Raw genomic sequence first — 24,616 nt, 5'->3', positions numbered from 1 at the left:
TTATGTTGAAGTACTAAAATTACTAAAACTGAAATAAATATAAATCAAATCTATATTGAAATGTTAAAAAAAATCTAATAAAAATAACAAAAGCATATAAGACATTACTAAACTTATAATAATTAAAACAAACCATAAAAATAAAAATATAAAACATATTATTAATGATATAATTTTATCAAAATATATCAAATACAATTCTAAATAATAATAATAAATTACTATAAAAGTATATAAATAATACTAAAATAACACTCCTTTCTCTCTGCTCTTTTCAGTCTTTCCTATATAAATAGCCAAAATGCTCATAAAAATAAAATAAAAAGTAAATAAAATTAAAAAAACACTTTTACTTCACATTCTTCTTTTGTCTTGTATTCAAAAGCATCATTGTTAATCTATTTGATTTTCATATTTTATGTCAAACATCTTACTAGTTTACTTTTTTACTTTGTGATTCGTTTTCCTTCCTTCCTTTCATCCCTTCAGTTTAATGGTCTATATCTGTTGTCCCAAAATAAACCCTATGCCAAGCTGTTCTGAGTCCAAAGGCCAAATATTATGTCATTTTTTTTCTTCTGGTTAGGACCTGCATTCCCAGGGCGAGGTGATTGCGTGTCTGGAGAGGGCTCTGGTCCGGGAGGCAGAGCAGAAGGATAAGGCTCATCAAATCAAGGACGAGTGCAAAAAGGCCATCATGAGAGTGGCAGAACTATCAGCGGACGACTTCCACCTCGACCGCTACCTTTACTTCTCCTGCCGAGACGACCGGGAGCGCTTTTGTGAGCATGTATGTGTCAGCTTCTCTAATAGTGTCCTCTCATCCATCACGATAAATGCAACCTAATCTGCATACTGTTACTACTCTCTACAAGTGTGTACTTTGCTGGAAGGCTGGCATGATTGACAGCTGCCTCTCATGTGCTGTGAGTCAGATTGACAGGATTAGACCGCATAGCTGCTTTCTGGGCCGAAGTGTTGATGTGCGAACATGAAGTGCTGAATATCTCCGATTGACCTGAATTGACTTTTGAATTTTTTTAATCTATTTCTTTTTGGTTGCAGACCCAGGTGGGAGAGGGCAGAGTGTACAAATGCTTGTTCAAACATAAATTTGAGGAAGCAATGTCGGAAAAGGTGCGGCACATTTATGCTTACCGATACATTGAATTGAATACCACGGATTCTGGGAAATAAACTGAAATTCAATGTAAATGTTTCTTGTGTCTCAACCAAATCCGTGCAACAATATGTGCATAAAAAGTCAGTGTGGGAGGAAAATGTGTGATCCAAGGTCATTCTCTAGAAGAAGCCGCAGGAATGTTGGTGGTCAGTTTAGTGTATGTGTTTGTCTGTGTGCTTAACAAGCATCTCTGTCCACAGTGCAGAAACGCCCTGACCACTCGGCAAAAGCTCATTGCTCAAGATTATAAAGTCAGTTACTCCCTTGCGAAGGCCTGTAAGGCCGACCTACGCAAGTACCGTTGTAACCCGGACACCAGCATGCCTCGCGCCCGAGAGGCCCGGCTCTCCTTCCTCCTCCTCTGCCTGGAGTCTGCTGTTCACAGAGGTCTCTTGATATCATTCAGTATCATACTACTGTTCTACTCTGACATTGACCAATATTATCTCTTTATTTTTCAGTATTCTTTGATATTGGATATTTCACTGTGCATGTTCATTTTGAATTCTAAACTGATTAATAAATGGATACAATTATCATTACATTGGATACATACAGTATATTATCATACAATTATTATACATTTTGACATTTAGATTAGTACTGTATATATATATATATATATATATATATATATATATATATATATATATATGCATCTTTTTATGCTACTTAGATTTTTACTTATTATTACTATTATTGTTCATTTTATTATCATATGATTATTATTCATTTTTACATTAGAATAGTACCAAATCAGTTATCCGCTAATATTTAAGATGTTAGTTTTAGTTTTTCAGTATTGTTTGATATTGGATATTTCATTGTGCATTTAATTTTTTTTTTTTTTTACTTTGATTATTATGTATTAAAATTTACTTTATTATCATATGATTATAACTCATATTTATATTTAGAATAGTACAGTATCGGTTATGGGACAATATGAAGAGAGATATTTTTTTATTTTCTCAGTGTTGTTTAGTATTTGGTATTTAATTGTGCATTTTTTTACTTTAATTATAACTCATTATTATTATTATTACTACCATATGATTATTATTCATATTTACATTTAGACTAGTACCATATTAGTAGAAGTACTCAATTCTGCTGTAGTATTAAAAAATATATTTTAATTGTTATTCTACTTTTTGTTTTTTTATTAGACAAAATGGTATGAAATTTTTATAACAAAAATATATAAATAAAAATCTGCATAAGCCAGAATATGAAACCTTAATCAATTATTATAAATTCTAAATGTAAAGTAATTAAATAATTAGTGATTATTATACAAATCGTTTTTTTTGAAGCACATAAATGCAGTATACTGTATATTCTGTGCAGTAAATAACGTGCTGGTATTCTGTTCCAGTCAGAGTCTTTGCTCTCATTCATGCATGTTCCCCTGTTCAGGGCTGTTTATTGATTTGTTGCAACCTAATAAGTTTGTTCATTGTTACATTCCTTCCCGTGGGTTTCACTGCTGTCATCAGGCCGTACGCTGACCGGAGACTGTCAGGGTGAGATGCTGGACTACAGACGCATGCTAATGGAGGATTTCTCTCTGAGTCCTGAGATCGTGTTGCATTGTCGAGGAGAGATCGAGGCGCACTGCTCAGGACTGCACCGCAAGGGACGCACCCTACACTGCCTCATGAGAGTCACCCGCGGGGACAAGGGCTCAGTGGACAACCTCTGTCAGACAGCAGTAAGAACCATTGGGATTGTGGGAGAGTTTATTGCATATTTAATTATAGTTTGTACTTTAAAAAAATAGGTTTTAATGGTTCAAATAGGCTTTTGTATCACATTCATTTTTATCAAAATACAGTAAAAACAGTAATATTGTGAAATATTATTGCAATTTAAAATAACTGATTTCAATTTGAATGTTTTAAAATTTAATTTATTATTGTAATGCATCATTACTCCTACTTTGTTCTAATATGCTGATGCTTTGATGCTCAAGATACATTTATAATTATTATAAATGATGAAAACTGTTGTGCTGCGGAATAAAAATATGACATCATTTTATATTGTGGCATAATAACATTTTGAGCTGTGACTTATCTCCTGATAAAATGATGAATGATTTGTCTCTCGTGTAGCTCCAGGCTCTTATCCAGTCAGCAGACCCCGGCGCTGATTACCGGATTGATCGCGCTTTGAATGAAGCCTGTGAGTCTGTGATCCAGACGGCCTGCAAACACATCCGCAGCGGAGACCCTATGTGAGTCATGTCAATATAGCGTAAATACTTGCATGAAAGCTTCAGTCATCGGTGTTTAAGACTCCAGGGGAAACTACTAAGCAGTAGATAACTGTAGTCTGTCACAGGATTTATCTAGGTTGGTTGACATACCATTCCTGTAGAGATTATTCCTCTTGACCTAATGCTTGTTTGTTTAAATATGTATATATAAATATATATTTATATAAATATTTGTATATATATATATATTTTTTTTTTTTCATTTAATTTGGTTTTATGAAATTATGCTTTTTTCTGAATTATTTTATTTAATTTATTAGTTTTTAATTCATTTTTATTATAACTGTAAAAAAAAGAAATGTCCTGCATTGGAAAAGGCATTTATTTATTTATTTATTTATTTATTTGTTCGTTTGCTTTTTTTTATTATTTCATATATTTGTTAAATAATAATAATATACTATTAAATTTATACTCTAAATAATAATAATCCATCTTTTTCATAAATGTGGGATTTTTACAAATTAGCTGTCAATATCGGATTGTACATGCACATTTCCCCTGTTTTTTTTTTCACTTTTTAACTCTTAATTACGGTGCATTTTTAAAAAATGAATAATTTAATAATACTGTTAAATGTAGTCTTTAGCAGATCTAAAAAAAACTAATATCCATTTTTCATAATTTTCCTTATAATGTTGTAATGCCCAAATTCACTTGTCAGCTATTTTAGTTTTTGGCGTTTCATTTATTTCAACAAAATAGTAACAAATTTTTGGCCAAATCTTGAAAATAATAATTGGCTTAACATATTGATTATAATTTTATTATAATTATTATTTTTTTTAATTAAATTAGATATCACGTAGCTATAGTGAGGTTTTTGCTTATTGATGCAGTTAAAGAATGCAATAGAAAAGTGGATGAATTAATTATTGAAATATAAATGCATAAATGTAGTGTCATTAAAACACAAATTTGCTATTGATTTTGGAAAAGATCATTTGGTTGATTAAATATCCCAAACATGTATTTGTGTGTGTTTGTAGGATTCTGTCTTGTTTAATGGAGCATCTTTACACAGAGAAGATGGTTCAGGACTGTGAACACAGTCTTCTGGAGCTGCAGTACTTCATTTCAAGAGACTGGAAGTAATCAACCTAACCTTTCCTTTATCTTTTCCTGACCTCACCTGATGACTCAAGACAAAATGAGACCCTTGAAACCCCCTCTTATGCTTTCAGTTGATGTTTTGGAGTGTGGTTGTGTAGTAATAATGTTTGAATCCATTCAGTCAGTCGGAGGTCATCGTTGTACGTGTTTAATAGCTCAGCACTCGTCTGCAGTTAGATCTGCGAACGTGATGCGACCTTCACTGTGTGTGTCTCTCGTCTGTTCAGTTTGAAAAGGATGCTCACACAGTGTTGTTATGATAAAGCCCTTAGATGGTCATAACTTCATTCACAGCCCACTAGATTCAAGTGGCTTTTAATTAGAACAGGTCGAATCAGCAATTCGGTTTGATGGTCCATTGTGACAGACTGGCTGTGTGATGCTTTTTTTTGTTGCAGCCCTACAGAGACTGTTATTCGCTTCTCTATTTTGGCCAATTTTTATATGTAAACCTGTTTTGCATGCTGATTCACACAGCTTACACTAAATGCGTCTTAATAGATTTGTGTACATGCACTACAGCTCAAAAGTTTGAGGTTTGAGGTATTGTGAAATATCATTACAATTTAAATGACCAGTTTTCTATTTAAAAATATATTTTGAAATGTTATTTATTCATGTGATGCAAAACTGAATTTTCAGCATCATAACTCCAGTGTCACATGATCATTATAATATGCTGATTTGCTGCTCAGGAAACATTTATCATTGTTATCACGAATATTTATGTTGAAAGTAACCAAAACTATTTCTATATCTAAAATATAGAAACTATACTAAACTATAACTATATCTAAAAATATTTTTTTGAATGATTCTTTGATGAATTGTTCAAAAGAATAGCATTTATTTGTAAAATAAATCTTTTGTAACATTATATATTTTTCTTTACTGTCACTTTTGATCAATTTAATGCTTATTTACTAAATTCAAACATTAATTTCTTAACTCACTTGTGGTGTATTACTCTGTATAGCTATACTGTATACTGTATAGCTATACAGTATTGATTTCCAGTATAGACACAATTCTACTTTTATTTTGATATTTTGCATCACAAGACCAGAGGTTAAGGTTAAAATCCGGTTAGACATGTGACTCATTTTTGTCTCCTGTGTATTTTTCTGACTAGGCTTGATCCAATCCTATACCGTAAGTGTCAGAACGACGCATCCAGACTGTGTTACACCCCGGGCTGGAACGAGAGCAGTGAGCTCATGCCTCCTGGCGCTGTGTTTTCCTGCCTCTACCGCCACGCTTACCGGACAGAAGAGCAGGGCAGACGAGTGAGAAGCACAAATAATGCGCATTTCATTTGTCAGCTCTCATTAAGACACTAAAGAGAGAATCAGCATGAAGTCTGATCCACTTTAAAGTTTATTCTGACTAGGAACTACTCAGATGCGGCATTTGTCCAACATATAGAAAAGTGAACTGTTTGATCACTTTGTATGAGACAACAAGCATGTTGAATGGAGAGCATGTGAATTTGGATGTCAAAATAGATGATTGGACTGATATTCTGTCGAAATATTCCGTGTGTCTTCATGTGCAGCTCACCAGGGACTGTAAGGTGGAAGTCCAGAGAGTTCTTCACCAGAGAGCTCTGGATGTGAAGCTGGACCCTGAGCTCCAGAAACGCTGCATGACTGACATGGGCAAATGGTGCAGTGAGAAGACAGACAACGGACAGGTAAAAAATGAGTTTTGGCATGAAACTCCTCAGTATTGAAGGAGTATCAGTTCATGATGAGTGTTTCTAGGTCAGGGATTCAGAGTTTTTTGTCTGCCTCAGGAGCTGGAGTGTCTTCAGGACCATCTTGAGGACTTGGTGTCAAACTGCAGAGATGTGGTGGGCAACCTGACAGAACTGGAATCTGAGGTTTGTTTCCTATTCCACACCACAGCATGTACATAAACCTTAGAGTGAATAAAGTCATAAAGGATGAGTTTAGAAAAGAAATTGCTTGCAAGATCATCTGTGCTGTTTTTTTATCTGTTATAGTTACTGTTTTGTTGTACAGTTTACTGTTTATATATATATATATATATATATATATATATATATATATATATATATATATACAACCCGAATTCCGGAAAAGTTGGGACGTTTTTTAAATTTTAATAAAATGAAAACTAAAAGACTTTCAAATCACATGAGCCAATATTTTATTCATAATAGAACATAGATAACATAGCAAATGTTTAAACTGAGAAAGTTTACAATTTTATGCACAAAATGAGCTCATTTCAATTTTGATTTCTGCTACAGGTCTCAAAATAGTTGGGACGGGGCATGTTTACCATGGTGTAGCATCTCCTTTTCTTTTCAAAACAGTTTGAAGACGTCTGGGCATTGAGGCTATGAGTTGCTGGAGTTTTGCTGTTGGAATTTGGTCCCATTCTTGCCTTATATAGATTTCCAGCTGCTGAAGAGTTCGTGGTCGTCTTTGACGTATTTTTCGTTTAATGATGCGCCAAATGTTCTCTATAGGTGAAAGATCTGGACTGCAGGCAGGCCAGGTTAGCACCCGGACTCTTCTACGACGAAGCCATGCTGTTGTTATAGCTGCAGTATGTGGTTTTGCATTGTCCTGCTGAAATAAACAAGGCCTTCCCTGAAATAGACGTTGTTTGGAGGGAAGCATATGTTGCTCTAAAACCTTTATATACCTTTCAGCATTCACAGAGCCTTCCAAAACATGCAAGCTGCCCATACCGTATGCACTTATGCACCCCATACCATCAGAGATGCTGGCTTTTGAACTGAACGCTGATAACATGCTGGAAGGTCTCCCTCCTCTTTAGCCCGGAGGACACGGCGTTCGTGATTTCCAACAAGAATGTCAAATTTGGACTCGTCTGACCATAAAACACTATTCCACTTTGAAATAATCCATTTTAAATGAGCCTTGGCCCACAGGACACGACGGTGCTTCTGGACCATGTTCACATATGGCTTCCTTTTTGCATGATAGAGCTTTAGTTGGCATCTGCTGATGGCACGGCGGATTGTGTTTACCGACAGTGGTTTCTGAAAGTATTCCTGGGCCCATTTAGTAATGTCATTGACACAATCATGCCGATGAGTGATGCAGTGTCGTCTGAGAGCCCGAAGACCACGGGCATCCAATAAAGGTCTCCGGCCTTGTCCCTTACGCACAGAGATTTCTCCAGTTTCTCTGAATCTTTTGATGATGTTATGCACTGTAGATGATGAGATTTGCAAAGCCTTTGCAATTTGACGTTGAGGAACATTGTTTTTAAAGTTTTCCACAATTTTTTTGCGCAGCCTTTCACAGATTGGAGAGCCTCTGCCCATCTTTACTTCTGAGAGACTCTGCTTCTCTAAGACAAAGCTTTTATAGCTTATCATGTTACAGACCTGATATCAATTAACTAGATGTTCTTCCAGCTAAATCTTTTCAAAACTGCTTGCTTTTTTAGCCATTTGTTGCCCCCGTGCCAACTTTTTTGAGACCTGTAGCAGGCATTAAATTTTAAATGAGCTAATTAAGTGGATAAAAGTGTAAAATTTCTCAGTTTAAACATTTGCTACGTTATCTATGTTCTATTGTGAATAAAATATTGGCTCATGTGATTTGAAATTCCTTTAGTTTTCATTTTATTAAAATTTAAAAAACGTCCGAACTTTTCCGGAATTCGGGTTGTATATATATATATATTAACTAGGAAAAGTTTGGGGTCAGTGAGTAGTTTTTTTTATACTTTTATTCAGCAAGGATGCATCAAAACATTGATCAACAGTGACAATAAAGACACTTATGTTGCACATTTCAATTTCAAGTAAATGCTGGTCTTTTGAAATAAATAATCATCAAAGAATCCTGAAAAACGTATCAAACATTCAAACCTGATAATAGTACATGTTTAGCATTAGAATAGTTTCTGAAGGGTCATGTGACACAAAAGCCGGGAGTAATGGCTGCTGAAAATTCAGCTTTTCATCACAGGAATTTTCATTACAGTAGAATAGAAAACAGTTCTTTTAAATTGTAATAATAGTTCACTATATTAATGTTTTAACTGTAGTTTTGATCAAATAAATGCAGTCTTGGTGAGCATAAGAGACTTCCTTCATTACATTAAAAGATCTTATATTTAAATATATAGAATTTTAGAATTTAGGGACTTTTGGGGAGAAATGATCTTGATTCATGGTCATTCTGTTGTGTTCACAGGACATTCAGATTGAAGCCCTGCTGATCCGAGCCTGTGAACCGGTCATCCAGAGCCACTGTCATGTTAGTACCGATGGCACACACATCTGATTTTTCCCTTTATTATTTTTTAAAGTCTGAATTCCTCATGTGGGTCTCCTTCCTCCCAGGATGTAGCTGATAATCAGATAGACACAGGGAATCTTCTGGAATGCCTGGTGCAGAACAAGCATCAGAGGGAAATGAATGAGAAATGTGCTGTGGGCGTCACTCATTTCCAGCTGGTAAGACAGTCACATTGTTCAATTTGAATGATGACAAGTAAAAGTTTCCCAAATGTCATGCTATCCCAGCAGAGAGTGTGAATGGGAATGAGAATGGTTTTGGGTTGGTTTGGGTTATTGATGGATATGCTGACCATGCTAATTAATTAGGATCAGCAACTGCAAAGGATCTATCCCCTCTATGCTTTAACCGTGATCTGGAGACAAAGAGAAGTGTTTGATCACCAGACCTCAGATTTCGTGTAGGATTGTATGGATAAAGTTGAACAGATAGCTCTTTGCCAGATTATTTATGGATTTAAAAACATAGAGAAGAATTTTGAACTCAATTCTAAGATGCACAGGTAACCAATGCAACGATTTCAGAATTGGAGTAACGTGATCAAATTTACATTGTCCTTTGAGGAATTTAGTAGCGCTGTTTTGTACTAATTGGATACGAGCAATGAAAGATTTAGAAATGCCAAGATAAAGAGAGTTGCAGTAGTCCAAGCGAGATGTAATGAGCACATGGATAGCAATCTCTGAAGTTTTTACATAGAGAAAAGATTTAATTTTGGAGAGAAGGCATAGCTGAAAAAACAAGAACTAATAACCTCATTTATTTGTTTATCAAATTTGAGACTCTGATCACAGAAAACACCTACAGTAGGTTCTTAATACAGAAAGTAGTGTATCATCATACATGTGAGATCTACGATACACGATATTATCGTGCATGGGTGGAGCAAGAGAGAGACTCTTTGTTCTTGTCATAGCAGAACTATTTAGTGTTTTAAACCGCGCAGGTGCGTGAGAGAGAGCCTATGGAATCACCAATAATCGAAAAAATATACTTTCAAACATACTGATAAACTAACTTAAATATAAAAATACTTTATTTAAAACAGCTACTGGTAGTTCATATATAGTCGGACGCAACTGTCATATCGCGCGTCCTGTGACAAATTTGCCGCATCTGCGCACAGAAGTTATCAGTCTAAATGTTCTGCAAAATCAGTCAACGGTGAAAATTAATAGTCCCGTATTTTCCGCACTATAAGGTGCACCGGATTATAAGGCGCACCTTCAATGAATGGCCTGTTTTAGAACTGTTTTCATATATAGGGCGCAACGGATTATAAGGCGCATAGAATAGAAGATACTGCAGTCAAATGTTTGACTGGGTTTGCGTTATGCATCCACTAGATGAAGCTGTGCTAAAGGGAATGTCAACATTATGACAGAGCACCTTGATCCATATATAAGGCGCTCCGGATTATAAGGCGTTTTTTTTAGAAAATTATAGGCTTTTAAGTGCTCCTTATAGTGCAGGAAAATACGGTAGATTTCATTTAAAGTCCAACAGTTTAACACTAATATTGGACATAAACGAACACATTAAATATAAAGTATTCAAAACAGGTAAGTTAATATATTTGGAGTAAAGTTGCATTGAACTGATGCATCAGTCATACAGCGCTCCGGACAGCGCGCCTCATGACGAGCTCGACGCACCGCCACAGACACAAGAATGAGATGCATTCTAAAATAACTATGGCATTAAACTCAGTTAGTGAGGGCTCTTTTAAAATATTGCACATACAGTATATAGGCCTTTCAAATTACTTGTTAAAGTGCAATGAAAATCCTTATATCTGCAGACGATGTACGTGTGTGTGTATGTGTGTGTGTGTGTGTGTGAAATGTGGTGTTGAAGTAAAATATAATTAAAGTTAATTATAAACCCATTCAAAATGAATTTTGAATGGGTTTAGTCAATGGTTAAATGTTAGGGGGGAAGAAACAATTTCCCAGAGACATCAGTAGTATTGGTATCATTGATACTTGCCTTCAGTCATAAAAAAGATGTCTTTATGTTGTTTCTACATTAATTTAAAGATTGAATGTGATATTATTGCAATATAAAACTATATTTAATTTTTTTTGTGTTAGGTGAGATTAATCACGATTCATTTCATAAAAAACTTTGACAGTTTGACAGCACTAAATTAAATATATAATTGAAAGCAGTAGTAGTATGTCATTGGTTATAAAATAACACTAAATTGCATTACATATTATATAAATTGCATTATTTTATGTGTACTATCTAGCAGTTCATGTACGCTTTGAGATATGGGATGTAAGTTTGGTCAAGTGTATTTTTACTTGTCTACCCTTCAGGTTCAAATGAAGGACTTCCGCTTCTCCTACAAGTTCAAAATGGCCTGTAAAGAAGATGTACTCAAACTCTGTCCCAACATTAAGAAGAAGTGAGCAGCTGTTTCTTCAGGCTTTGAAATGTTCTTCATAAACCCTGTTTTGATTTTGTCATTCAATTTTGATGGTGATTTATTTGTTATGTAACATCTTTTCATAGAGGCTTTAATCATCACAGCCTGTCTGTGTGTCTGCCTCAGTGTCTCTTTCACCCTCTTCATGTGTCATTTCATGTTTCTTCCACCTCAGGGTGGATGTTGTCATCTGTTTGAGCACCACGGTGAGGAACGACACGCTACAGGATGTGAAAGATCAGCGTGTGTCTCTTAAATGTCGGAAACAGCTGAGGGTGGAAGAGCTGGAGATGGTGAATTCACTTTACTCAAGTTAAATCACACACTTATCCAGATCCTTTTTCCTGTACAACAAAAGTGCAATGTAATTTGTTCAATCAAGGACCTAAAAGTACCATTAAAGTTTGAGAAAACTTTTGCATATGACTCGTGTTCTGTGTTCCACGTCTTCTGAAGCTATACGGTCAGATGTCACGCTTTCTGTCCCCTTTATTTGCAGTCAGAGGACATTCGACTGGAGCCTGAGCTGCACGATGCTTGTAAGAAGGATATCAACAAGTTTTGTTCCTCTGTTGCCTACGGAAACGCTCAGGTAACTGTTTACCGCATTTTCCGGACTATAAGTCGCACTTTTTTTCATAGTTTGGCTGGTCCTGACTTATAGTCAGGTGCAACTTATTTATCAAAATTAATTTGACATGAACCAAGAGAAAACATTACCGTCTACAGATTCCCACATCATGGAACACATGGGAATAGTAGAAAATCATACAAATTGAGATTTCCAGGTCATCAAAAGTCTGTAGCAAATAACTGTGCTCTGCATAGAGGCTGGAAAAAGCAAGGTCTTTTTTGAACCACTACCTTTTTTTTTTACAGAAATGAGGAGTTTATATGAAAATAATTAAATACAATAATTAAAAGAATAAAAAATTCCAGAATTGGAAACTTAATTTTGTTATTACCAGTGAATTTACATGACTTTTATAGCAATATATATATATATGTGTGTGTGTATGTATATATATATATATATATATATATATATATATATATATATATATATATATATTAGTGCTGTCAATCGATTAAAAACTTTAACTAGATTAATCACACATTTTTTTCTGTGATTAATCGCAATAAAAAAAGAAATGTTTTTGTACGTTTTTAATATATTTTTTAATGTAATAATTTCACAGTTAATCAAATTAATGTAGAAACAACATAAAGACAGTATATTTTAAATACTTGTTTAAATGGCATCTTTTTATGAATGAAGGCCAGTATTACTGATATTAATACAGCTACTGATTTTTTTTTATTTTTTCACATTTATTATTAGGCTTCAAAAATATAACAGTTTTTAATTTAAGTAAACTTAAAACAATGCTAACATAATAAATGTCATGTTTACTCCTGCCCTTCCTGTCTTAACAGTTAGGAAATATACAGAAATTTAATAAAGTTATCAAAGTTATATGCAGTCTGCACTGCATAAACTATAAATTAAATAGTTAATCCTTATTAAAGCTACAAAAGTTATTTAGTCAAGAGCAGCGAGTCATTTTCTCTGTTCCCTTTGTTCTTTAACTTTACTGACAGGAAGCTTTATTGGCTGCTGTCCCTTTAAGAGCAGACAGACACGCGGATCTCACCGTTTATATACTGTCTATGGATCTCGCCTCATTCTCTCACAACTCTTTTTGTTCATTTTAGACTTTATATAAATCATTTAAGATTGCTCTTATGAGGATAATCGACAAAACTGGCACTTTGGGATGTTTATTGTTAGTTCAAGTGCTTAAGAGAACTGGATTCTGGCGCCCTGTCTATGCATTGTGTGTGTGTGTGTGTGTGTGTGTGTGTGTGTGTATGTGTCACATAAGGGCATTCACAGACAGCGCATTCTCTTTTGTCTTGCCGCGCTTGAAATGTTTAAAAGCATTTAAATGAATAAGAGCGTGATCATATAATGTAAAGCTAGCCAACGGATGGCAGAAAATACGGATGCTGCGTTAAATATTTTGACATGTTAAACCAGACAAAAAGTAATCGCATGCGTTAACGTTGACAGCACTAATATATATATATATATATATATATATATGTGTGTGTGTGTGTATATACATATACATATATACATACATATATATATATATATATATATATATATATATATATATACACACACACATATATATATATATAAAATTGCGGTTCACAAATAGATAAAATATATTAGAATTTTACAAAACTAGAATAAGTTATTCATTTGAGAAATGTCCATATTTTTACATTCTACTAATTTTCAATTACTTTTCCAGGTCTAGAAATCACATTTTGAAAAATTCCCACATACGGGGTTCATAAATAAAAATTATAGAATTAAGAATTAGAATTAAGGAATGTCCGCTTATATTTTGATGTTTGGCTATTTTTATTATTATTTTAAAGCTTATTTTGTCTTATTTGAAATAACACAGTTGCTTTTTTTTTTTTGCTTAATTTTAATTAAGTATTGGTACCTAAAATAAAGTACAAATAGAAAACCCTTCCATTGGTCTCTATAAAATGATTAAAAAACCGTATTGAGTGATCATGAAAGACTGGAAAAGTTGGAAATTCATTGGTCAAATGTGGAAAAACCTACATTACAGTCTGATATGCCACATATGCAAAATACAAACTACATATTATACAGATATTGTTATACATGTTATACAAAACCAGGTGGTTTGAGGCATGTGTTTGCACACATGCAAAATACAAGTTATACAAAGTAGGATTTTCCATAGTTTTTATGGAAGTACATTTTCATTGTGTAACGCTCTTCCGCTTTCTCACCCAGTCCATTAAAACCCAAGCTATAAAACTGATTCAGCCAATAAATCATGTTGACACAACCATCAGCACATTAACATATGACCATACATGTTTACATAATTACACTTATTCAGTAGCCAGCAACCTGGCATGGTCCTGTTTAGTCATGTAACAGCTTAGGTTAGCTTAAATAATAATAATAATAATAATGCAATCAAATATTAATGCATTTAATCATGCACTCTGACCTACATAAAAATTACCTAATTTTCCTACCTTCAACACAATTCCTGCTTTAACTACCACCATAGAAAATGTGTAGAGCTGGCAGTTTATAGTGTTAATTTAGTCTGATTCTTATTTAATTTAAAAAATGTATTTACATCATGTGTATGATGCCTATACACAAGAAACCTCGATTAACCTTAACTTGACAGCGTAAGTGAAAAAATAAAATGCTGCAGCAATTTAGCCCTGTTAACTAACTATTGGAGAAGTAACTAATAACTAACTATATTCATCACCTGTTCTTTTTTCGTCTGTATCTGTCCTCTTCTTCTCAGATCATTGAGTGTCTCAAAGAGAGCAAGAAGCAGCTTTCTCAGGTTTGTCATCAGAAGATCTTTAAGCTTCAGGAAACTGAAATGATGGATCCGGAGCTGGACTATCAGCTCATGAGAGTGTGCAAGCAGATGATCAAGGTGAGATGTTTTAGCAAGTTCTGCAGTTCCCTTTGGTCATATGCTGACATTATCTGAAGCTCTCTTGTCAAACAGAGCGATCTGATGGTTATAGACGTACTCTGGATTGTCAAAGATCAATAGGAATAGTGTAAGCCCCATGTTTTAATGAACTTAATAAGATCAACACGGGGCCAGAGTGAAGTGGCTGATAGATCGATAGAGCTGATTTGGAAAAGAGTATTAAACATTGAAACCACATAACCTTGTCTTTAAATGAAACGGTATGCTATTAACAAATACACTAATGTTCAGTACGATTTTTATTTTGAAAGAAATTAATACTTTTATTCAGCTAGAATACAAAAAGGTGATCAAAATGAGTAGTAAAGACTTTTATAATGTTACAAAAGATTAATTGTTCAAATAAATATTGGTCTTATTGTATTATTATTGTTGTTATTATAATTAATCAAATGAGCATATTACAATAATTTCTAAAGGATCTTGTGACTCTGAATACTGGCGTAATGATGCTGAAAATTCAGCTTTGCATCACAAGAATACATTTTTGTTTTAAATACATTAAAATAAAAAAGCAGTGTTTTTATGTTGTAATGACATTTTTCGATATCAGTAACAAATGCAACATTGGTGTGCAAGAAACTCCAAACTTGTATAACTTATGTAAGAGTCTGTAAGCTCCCATATGTTTCCCATAGATCTGTGCAGTCAGTAGTTAAGTCTGTTTCTCCTTTTCTCGTTCTTTCTCTAACTATTTGTCCTTGGTTTAGCGGTTTTGCACAGAGTCGGATGCTAAGAACATGCTACAGTGTCTAAAACTGAACAAGAACAGCGAGCTAATGGATCCCAAGTGTAAGCAGATGATCACCAAGAGACAAATCACTCAGAACACAGGTGAAGACCAAACACATCTGCACCATTAAAAGCCTTCATTTCCACTCACCTAGTTAGCCGAGTTGGTTCATTTGGGGCTTTGTCATCTACATCTCTGAAACTCTTCCTCAAGTTCTGTTTAAAGGCTAGTTTTTGCTTTTTTTCTTGTTCTTTTATTTCAACTTCTGTTATGCTAGAGTTTTGATTTCTTTGGTGTTTTCAGACTACAGACTGAACCCGGTGTTGAGGAAGGCTTGTAAAGCAGACATTCCCAAGTTTTGTCAAAGCATTCTCGGCAAAGCCAGTGACGCCAATGAACTGGAGGGTCAAGTCATATCCTGCCTCAAACTCAAGTATGCAGACCAGGTATGTGTTTCACTGAATATTAGCAACAAATAATACAAATTATAGTCTTGTGTTGCTATAATGACCATCTGACTGACATTATCCTGCTTATTGTACCACTTACCTATATCAGTGTTGTTACTGTTAAAATTGCTGTTGGTACTTGAAATAAAACTGAACTGAAATTAGAAATGTTGCCTAAATGTTGTGTATAAAATTAAAAATAAAGTTATACAGAAATAATAATACTATTTTCAGCTTTAATGGAAATAGTTAATATAAATATTAGATGAAAAATACAAACGTACAAAATTTTAACTGGATTGAAATTTATAAATGTTCACCAAATGGTTTGCTAAACCGACGAATAATTAAAAAAATAATTTATTTAAAAATACATATAAAATGACAAAAGCAAATCAAATTAAAACTGAAAATATAAAAATAAAAGCTAATTCAAAATATTAATATTAAATATGAATAAATAATACTAAAGTAGCACTGACTTTTATAGATATGAAATGTCGATTCGTAAGTCAACATAATGCTATTTTTTGGTGGTCTTGTAGGACATAGAAGTTCTTTTATTAGTATGTGAGTGGGAGTGTTGTGGTGTGGAAATGCAGACTGTTTAACCGTTTTAAACGGGTTGTTCCCAGCGGTTGTCTGGAGACTGTGAGGATCAGATCAGAGTGATTCTTCAGGAGTCAGCACTCGACTACCGGCTCGATCCTCAGCTCCAGGTTCACTGCAGGAATGAGGTGAGCATCACATCATGAGCGTCTTTACGTTTACTGTCTGCAGAGGTCAGTGCAGCATCTGAATCTAAATGACAACACACCACTGACTGATTTAAAGCACTCTTTGTGGGTAGTTTATTCTATTTAAATATTCATATTTTTCATTACTGAATTAAATATAATGGGCATTTCCTTTAATTCTATCTGTCAGCTCATTGCGATGTGTTTTGGGATTGCGCTATCTGCTAAGGAAACATCTGATTTGAACACTGACCTTGAAATCTGGCTGATATAAATCAGAATAGGTTTTAATGATGTCTAGATACAGAGCTTACGAGAGTTTGGAACGCAGCCCATGGCCTTCAACACACAGCATCTTTTATGAGAAAATAGAGATTTTCTATCTTTAGTCACTTCGTAACATGTCTGTTTGTGTGTGTGTTAGATCACGCGGCTGTGTGCTGAGGAAGCTGCCGCACAGGAACAGACGGGTCAAGTGGAGGAGTGTCTGAAGAACAACCTTCTGAAAATTAAACAGGAGGAGTGCAAGACGGTACAGAACACATCCACAGACATGCTTCATCTGCATCTGTTGCCATAGAAACACCAGTGTTTGATGAGAGGAGATTCCCACACTAGACACATGGGTGGTTGCATGGTTGCTTCTGTCAGCAGAACAAATTCCTTGTATGTGCACATACTTGGCAATTAACTCTTTCGTATTAGAATGATTTCTGGAAGATGTAATGATGCTGAAAATTCAGCTTGGCATCACAGGAATAAATTACATTTTAAAATATATTCAAATCCAAAAAAAAACAATTTCAATGGTAATTATATTTCACAATATTATTGTTTTTGCTGTATTTATTATTATTTTATTTTTTCTAAATGCAGTTTTGGTGATAATTTCAAAATCATTAAAATAACAATAACATATTACTGCCTTTTGAACTGTAGTGTATTTTTTAAAACGTCCAGTTAAACAAAATCATAATTTAGTTTTTCCCACATTCCTTCATCCTCTCTTAAAAGGTTGTCTTTTTTCGCTGCTGTCTCTTTAAGAAACACCTTCACAACAGTCCACACATACACAGCTACTGTATATTAATTCGACATGTACAGGTTTAGTGTCCACATTTGTCCCTTCTCCACGTGTAGGAGGTGTTGAACATGCTCAAAGAAAGCAAAGCAGATATATTTGTGGATCCTGTCTTGCACACGGCCTGTGCTCTGGATTTGAAACACCAGTGTGCAGCCATCAACCCTGGAAGAGGCAGACGTCAGTCAATTTATTTTATTGTTTTGCATATTACACAATTCATTCATGCTTTTAAAAACTGTCAATTTTCTTTTTTATTAAATATCTTGCTCCACATAGCTGCATATTGAACCTCAAATATCTTATCATTGTCGCTTTTTACATTATTTCTCACTGAATGTTAATGCATTGTAGTTAAATGCATTGTAAATACCAAATACCCAGATATCTGGGCTGAGGGTCTATTTGAGAGGCTAATGGAACGTTATGGCACTGACAGACTGTGTGATTATGGAGGTTTTTTAACTCTGTAATTTGGAGCTCCTGACTCCCTCTGTTTGAAATTCTTTCCCAGAAATGTCCTGTTTGATGGAAGCTCTGCAGGACAAGCAGGTGCGTCTACAGCCTGAATGTAAGAGAAGATTACAGGACCGCGTAGACATGTGGAGCTATGCAGCGAAGGTCAGTGCTCACAAACACAAGCACATTCAACTTCACCTAAATATTTTTTCTTAAATATATTTGCTACATACAAGCCAAACCTCTAGATTTCTTTTTTGCATTAAAATTATTATTATTATTATTATTATTAATTGTATTATTAATGTAGTAACAAGACATTTTTATATTAAAAATAATGTTGTCTTCTAAAGTTGTTTAATAATACAGTAAGAATAAAAATTATAAATTATAGTAAAATAAATTGTTATTAACATTTATACATTGTTATTATTCATTTTATTATTATTAACATTAGTATTGTACATATCTCTATACATTTATATAAATAAATTATTATTATTATTATTATTAATGCAATAATAGCAAGGATAAATTATTATATAAAACGACATTATTATTAATACTATTTAATATTAATCTAATTTAATATTAATGAGATTAAATTATATTAAATAAATTACTATTACTTAATATTATTAATAATACTATTATTATTAGAGTTTGGACATATTTTATTTAAATAAAACATTATTAGCATAATTATTATTACTATTATAAATAATTTAAAAATGTTAAGAAATTCTATCAAAATGAATTGCTATTTTATGAAAATCCTGTATTGTAGATATACTGTAAAAAAAAAAAAAAAAGATGTTCACAAAAAAATAAAAACATTTGTTATATATATATATATATATATATACATATTTTTTATAAATTATTTTTATTATTAAAAATGTTATAATTTAAATATGAATGTTATGTCAGGACAAATGAGTCCTAGTGTGTGATTTGATTTCCCAGGTGGCACCAGCTGAAGGTTTCTCGGACCTCGCTCTGCAAGTCATGACATCACCTTCGAAGAACTACATCCTGTTCATGATTGTGCTGGCCGTGTCCCTCCTCTTCCTCGTGGGGCTGCTGTGTGGCCGTATCACCAAACGTGTGACCAGAGAGCTGAAAGACAGGTAGAGCGAGGATTCCGCCCATCCGCAGTTTTACATGTCATTTCCTGCGCTCGCTGTTCTCTGTACTTATACCTGCCAAGACTTTGGGAGCGGCAGTGGACCTTCTGTGGGTCGGTGCCATGTTAGGAACCCTCTCTAGCCCACCCTGACGCTCAATCCAAACATACAACCTTTGAAATGCTTCTCAGACAGGATCAAGATCATTTTAGGACATTATGCCTTGAGTATATGTTTTTATTTTGAGAGTGACAGCCTTACTTCTTGACTGTAATATGGTCATCATGTGTCAATGCAGTAATTTTATCATTGCATCTTTCAGTTTTTTGAGAATGACAGGGCTTTAATCAACAGCTTACATGAAAATTCACAAGCCATTTTTATATTGTGTTTTTCACTTTATTATTATTATTTATTATTATTACCTTTGCTAGAAGGTTTCATTTTAAAGGGCAAAGCTAAACTTTATAATAGTAAACACATCGAGTGAATCTCATGAAAATATGTCCAGGCCCTATATATATATATATATATATAGAGAGAGAGAGAGAGAGAGAGAGATTAATTTTTCATGACAATTTCCTCCCAGAATTACCATTACGTCTGTACATTTCTCTTTTGAGCTATTTTATAATTCCCATTATTAACACAGTTTTTTACTGTTTTATGTTGTTTTGATTCATTTAAATCAATAAAGGAAGTAAGACAAATACAGCAAAATAAGATAATATTGTAAAATCATAAAATATTTAATTGACTAAAATCAAAGTTAATTTTTATTTTTTTTATGACAAACATGTTCTTGGACTGGTTTTGTGAGATTCCCCTGCTGACCGTCTGAGTCTGGTCTGAAGAATCATAAACATCTGGTTTGCACATTTATAATGGATTAGGCATTAAATGAAAAATTCAAATAGACCTGTAGCTCTGTCAGAAGGTTTAATGTGAAAGAAAGGTTTGATTGTCCAAGGACAAGTTTCCTGCAGACCAATGTTATAAGGATGAACGTGACTATATACCCTGCTCAATGTATTTTTTCCTGTTCAGAGGTACTTTGAATGTTCACAGGATGATTGCACTTTTTTGATATTTTGTTATGTTTGGCTTAAGCCTTATTTATTGTTTACAACAAATGTGCTGATCTTGGTTTCATATTTGCGTGCCTCCTTGTGTGTGGATAGAGATAAATATGTTTTTGAACTTATTTCATAACTATGTTCTAATGTTGCCTTTTCTCTTTCTCTGTCGTACCAGTGAAAGAAACATTAATTAGTCCCCTTGGATGGTGGCTCTGTATTCTTTCAAAGCTGTACCCACAGACATCTCTAGTATGAAAAGGAATGACATACTTGTCTTTTTAATTTGTTACTGTGTTAATATGACTATAACTGTGATGATTATATGCATAACATTTGCTAAAGACATAAGGTTTTTCTAAAAGCCATGCATTAATTTATGCATTAATTTAGATGCATTAATTTTAACTAATTTTTTTTTTTTTTTTTTTTTTTTTTTTGTTGCATGATGAAAACGAAGTCTATTTTCATGAGAATTAATGAACCAGTAGGAAAATGTGCTTAATTTTCAGGAAAATACTATTGCATATATAATGATTTTATTTTTTTTATTTTTTTTTTTTTGAAGAAGAAGAAGAATCAAAATTTCACTCCAAATTAAATGGGTTTCGTGGGATTCATCTTTTCATTTTCTTATATTTTCTTGACTGGAGCTGTACCACTATAGAGAAGGTTTCTATGGATTCAGTTTTGTAAATCCATGCACATTTGCATATTGTGATGTCATGACTTGTGTGTGCAAAGCTCTATGAAACCAATTTGTCCACTGTCCTTTTATTAAAGGGATAGTTCATCCGGAAATTAAAAGCCATTTACTCACCCTCATGTTCCAAACCCGTATGCATTAATTTTTTCTGCTGAACTCAGTATTTTGAAGACGGTTTCAGTTCCTGTTGACTTATTGCCTTTTTGTCCATACAATGGAAGTCAGTTGGTACCAAAATGGATTAGCTGCCAAAAAATAAATTAATTAATTCTTCTTTCGTTTTTTACAGAAAGTCAGACATGTTTGGTACAACATGAGTGTGAGTAAATGAAAGAATTGTCATTTTTGAGTGCACTTATCCCTTTAATAGATTCAAAAATATCTCAAACTCCAACATGTGGGAACAGATTTGTACATTTGTATATTTTGCTAGCATTGATGATCTCAGCGTTATTCTGTAAATAATGGAACTAATGTGCAAATCACAGACAGAGTCCGAGATTTCTGGTTAATTGAAATTTGGACTGTAAAATTCAACTGATCGTATGATCATGTTTGACTATGTACTGTAGATAAGTAAATGTTAAAAGTTATTTTATTCCAACTGTATTTTCTCCTAATTCATGTTTTTTGAGACTGATCCTGATGGTCTGTTTTGGTTGACTGGACTTTTTTGGTTGTTTCTTGACTATTTTACGTATAACTGGTTTATAATGGGTTTTTATCACATTGGATGTCAAAATTCACAAAGCTGACAGTGATGTGTTCTGTTCGATCTGGACTCTGTACTAGTGTGCAAATCAAGTGACCCTTAAGCAGTTTCAAAGGAGGTTCATGGAATACAACTGTTATGCTTGCTTTCTCTTTTAAGAAAAAAAAAAAAAAACTTTTTGCTTGGACAATTACTTTTATTAATTAATTTGATTTTTTAATATATATTTTGTATTATTGTTCACAGAAAATTTAGGATTCCGAATTTTTTTTTCTTCATCTTTGTTTTGTTTTGAGGAGCCCCATTTGGAAAGCATCTTTTAAAGCCACAGCAAAAGCAAAACCTGGTGACAATTCTCTGAAAAGTGACATTGCCAGTCACAATTTCCCAGCAGTCATAGTGCAGTGCCAAAGATGATGCATCTTTGATAAAAATGGCTTTTCTCTGCTCCTCTGGAAGACCCATCCAACTGTGAGCGGCTTTGTCATGTTTCCTATTAACTGAAAATTGACTAAACATATGAAACGTTATGGCTGATATTTTATCAGTTTCTTCATTTTGCCATGGAAGATTACTGTGACAAATCAGACTTTTTGTTGGTTTCCCTAATTCTGTACAGATGAGTCATCAGTTTAATAAAACGCTGTAGATTTTCTTACCGTGGTGTTTTGTATTATTTATACACAGTATGTGACTCCGAAAAAAACATGATTCCATTTGTCTGTCCCTGTATTTTTAATTGCCAGTAATGTCAGGAACTTTTTTGAAAACAAACGTGTTTTCTAAAGCAAATTAAAGGGAATTTTTGCTGAAAATGTACTCAGCCTTGGGTCATCCAAGATTATGTTTTTCATTGGAACAGATTTTGAGAAGTTTAAAATTCTATCACTCACCAAAGGATCCTCTGCAGTGAATGGGTGCTGTCAGAATGAGAGTCCAAAAAGCTGATAAAAACATCACAATAATCCACAAGTAATCCATACCACTCCAGTCCACACATCATGTGAAGTGAAAAGCTTCATGTCAAAGCCAGTCTTCCTCTGCATTAAGAGGCTTTTGTAACCCAGGAAGACCTTTATAATGATAGTCCAACTACTCAAAATGGCATAAAATGAATATGAGAATGTCTTAGTATGTGGTTTTCTCATGTCTTAATGGATGCAGCACTGGAGCTGCAGGAACAAAACCTCATGATCATGTTCTCCAGCAAGAACATCTGATTATCTGTTAAACTTCTTTGTTTTTAATGTTTCTGATTTTCAATCAGTTTCAAATTTTGATTTTGAATTGCAGACTTTTGGAGCCCACTAATCTCAGTGGTGTTATACTTATTCAGTCTTTTAAACGATCTAAAACATTTTTCGACATGCATATCGTTGTAATTGCCTTGAAAGCCTTCAAATAAACGTGTGAAGTCGATCATCATCCAAGTGTTCCTTTTACTGCCACCTAGTGGTGTTCGTATGGATTGAAATCCTTTTATAAATGTGGCCATGGTTTGTGATGGACCAACGTGCAAAGATTAATGACAGCAATCCAGAATGGCTTAGATATAAATAACTACTGGACTGCCATAAACGTCAACTAATTTATTACCCACTAGTCAACCGTCACCCATCTATCCATCCAGAATACTGTCTGTCCTGCAGGCTCTTCAGGAGGAGATGTGTTTATGATCAAACCTCCAAACATTTGATATCCCGTCAAACTGTGGCATGGGGACTTTTAGAGGACAAAAGTCTAAACCTGGGCCCCAGGAGGATGAAACATGTAATTTTGAAATAACTTTATATTATCTGTGAAGAAGTGTGGAGCTAGTAAGAAGAATATGTCAATATGCTATACAGTGCAATATCTGAGATGATGTTATGAATATATCCAGGCAATATACTTACCAAAAATAATACAATGCTTTTATAGGTAGTGACAATTTCACCCTTTATTATGTAATACAAGAGACTTAATGCAGGGTGGACACCAAAAATAAGGATTTTTATTACAAGAACCTGCCAGTTTTCCACAAACAAGGCTATGCAATTTTTATTTTTATTATTTTTTATTTTATTTTTTTTTAGATTCAAAATCATTATTTTAATTAAATGCCACAAGAACCAGAGGAATTACACACTGGTGACACAGTCAGGTAAAAAAAAAGGGCATTTTATGTGTGGTGCCTCAAAAAAGCATCTATTACCTTTGGTTTTCCTTGAGTTTTCATGTCACATTTACTTCCAAACATTTAAATCTGGTTTAGGATACACAGAGAAGCACCACATGTATGGTTTTAATATACATTAATTAAACTAATCAATCAAAATAAAAACGAGTCTTTATGAATTGAGTTAGTTTGTAGTGAGCAAACCAGCTCATTATAGTTCAGCAGCTGTTAAATGATTACCCTGATGATAACTTTAGCCAAATGGACACATGGATTCCTCTTCATGGCACTTTTTTTTAGTTTGTCAGTCCTCATCTTCTCATTCTTTGTACATTTTTGGTGCCAAATGGAGGAAAAAACGTTTCACGGGTTTGGAACAACATGAGTGTGAGTAGATGATATATTCCTTTAAAATAGTTCATGCAAACTGGCATCACTAGTTTATTCATTTTTGGTGTGTTATGTGAATA

General features: G+C 33.8%; 2 protein-coding genes across 2 annotated transcripts in view; one reads left to right on the top strand and one right to left on the bottom strand.

Annotated features, from left to right (window-relative positions):
* The window catches only part of LOC132156353 (Golgi apparatus protein 1-like), a 36,472-nt gene extending 16,567 nt beyond the window's left edge, over positions 1-19,905 (top strand). Inside the window, exons 5-26 of the mRNA XM_059565326.1 lie at positions 587-790; positions 1,066-1,137; positions 1,384-1,570; positions 2,683-2,897; positions 3,301-3,422; positions 4,454-4,555; positions 5,710-5,863; positions 6,133-6,270; positions 6,373-6,459; positions 8,783-8,845; positions 8,932-9,045; positions 11,212-11,300; positions 11,497-11,614; positions 11,821-11,913; positions 14,708-14,845; positions 15,619-15,742; positions 15,945-16,087; positions 16,726-16,827; positions 17,252-17,359; positions 17,968-18,088; positions 18,423-18,529; positions 19,334-19,905. Coding sequence (XP_059421309.1) covers positions 587-790; positions 1,066-1,137; positions 1,384-1,570; positions 2,683-2,897; positions 3,301-3,422; positions 4,454-4,555; positions 5,710-5,863; positions 6,133-6,270; positions 6,373-6,459; positions 8,783-8,845; positions 8,932-9,045; positions 11,212-11,300; positions 11,497-11,614; positions 11,821-11,913; positions 14,708-14,845; positions 15,619-15,742; positions 15,945-16,087; positions 16,726-16,827; positions 17,252-17,359; positions 17,968-18,088; positions 18,423-18,529; positions 19,334-19,501 — 2,769 coding nt within the window. The 3' untranslated portion in view covers positions 19,502-19,905. The remainder of the gene's footprint in view (positions 1-586; positions 791-1,065; positions 1,138-1,383; positions 1,571-2,682; positions 2,898-3,300; positions 3,423-4,453; positions 4,556-5,709; positions 5,864-6,132; positions 6,271-6,372; positions 6,460-8,782; positions 8,846-8,931; positions 9,046-11,211; positions 11,301-11,496; positions 11,615-11,820; positions 11,914-14,707; positions 14,846-15,618; positions 15,743-15,944; positions 16,088-16,725; positions 16,828-17,251; positions 17,360-17,967; positions 18,089-18,422; positions 18,530-19,333) is intronic.
* Positions 1-24,616, bottom strand: part of nip7 (NIP7 nucleolar pre-rRNA processing protein) — a 127,045-nt gene that overhangs the window by 51,673 nt on the left and 50,756 nt on the right. The window lies entirely within an intron of this gene.

Source organism: Carassius carassius, chromosome 13, assembly GCF_963082965.1.
Source record: "Carassius carassius chromosome 13, fCarCar2.1, whole genome shotgun sequence".
In the NCBI taxonomy this organism is placed as follows: Eukaryota; Metazoa; Chordata; class Actinopteri; order Cypriniformes; family Cyprinidae; genus Carassius; species Carassius carassius.
This window is presented reverse-complemented; position numbering and strand designations above follow the sequence as displayed.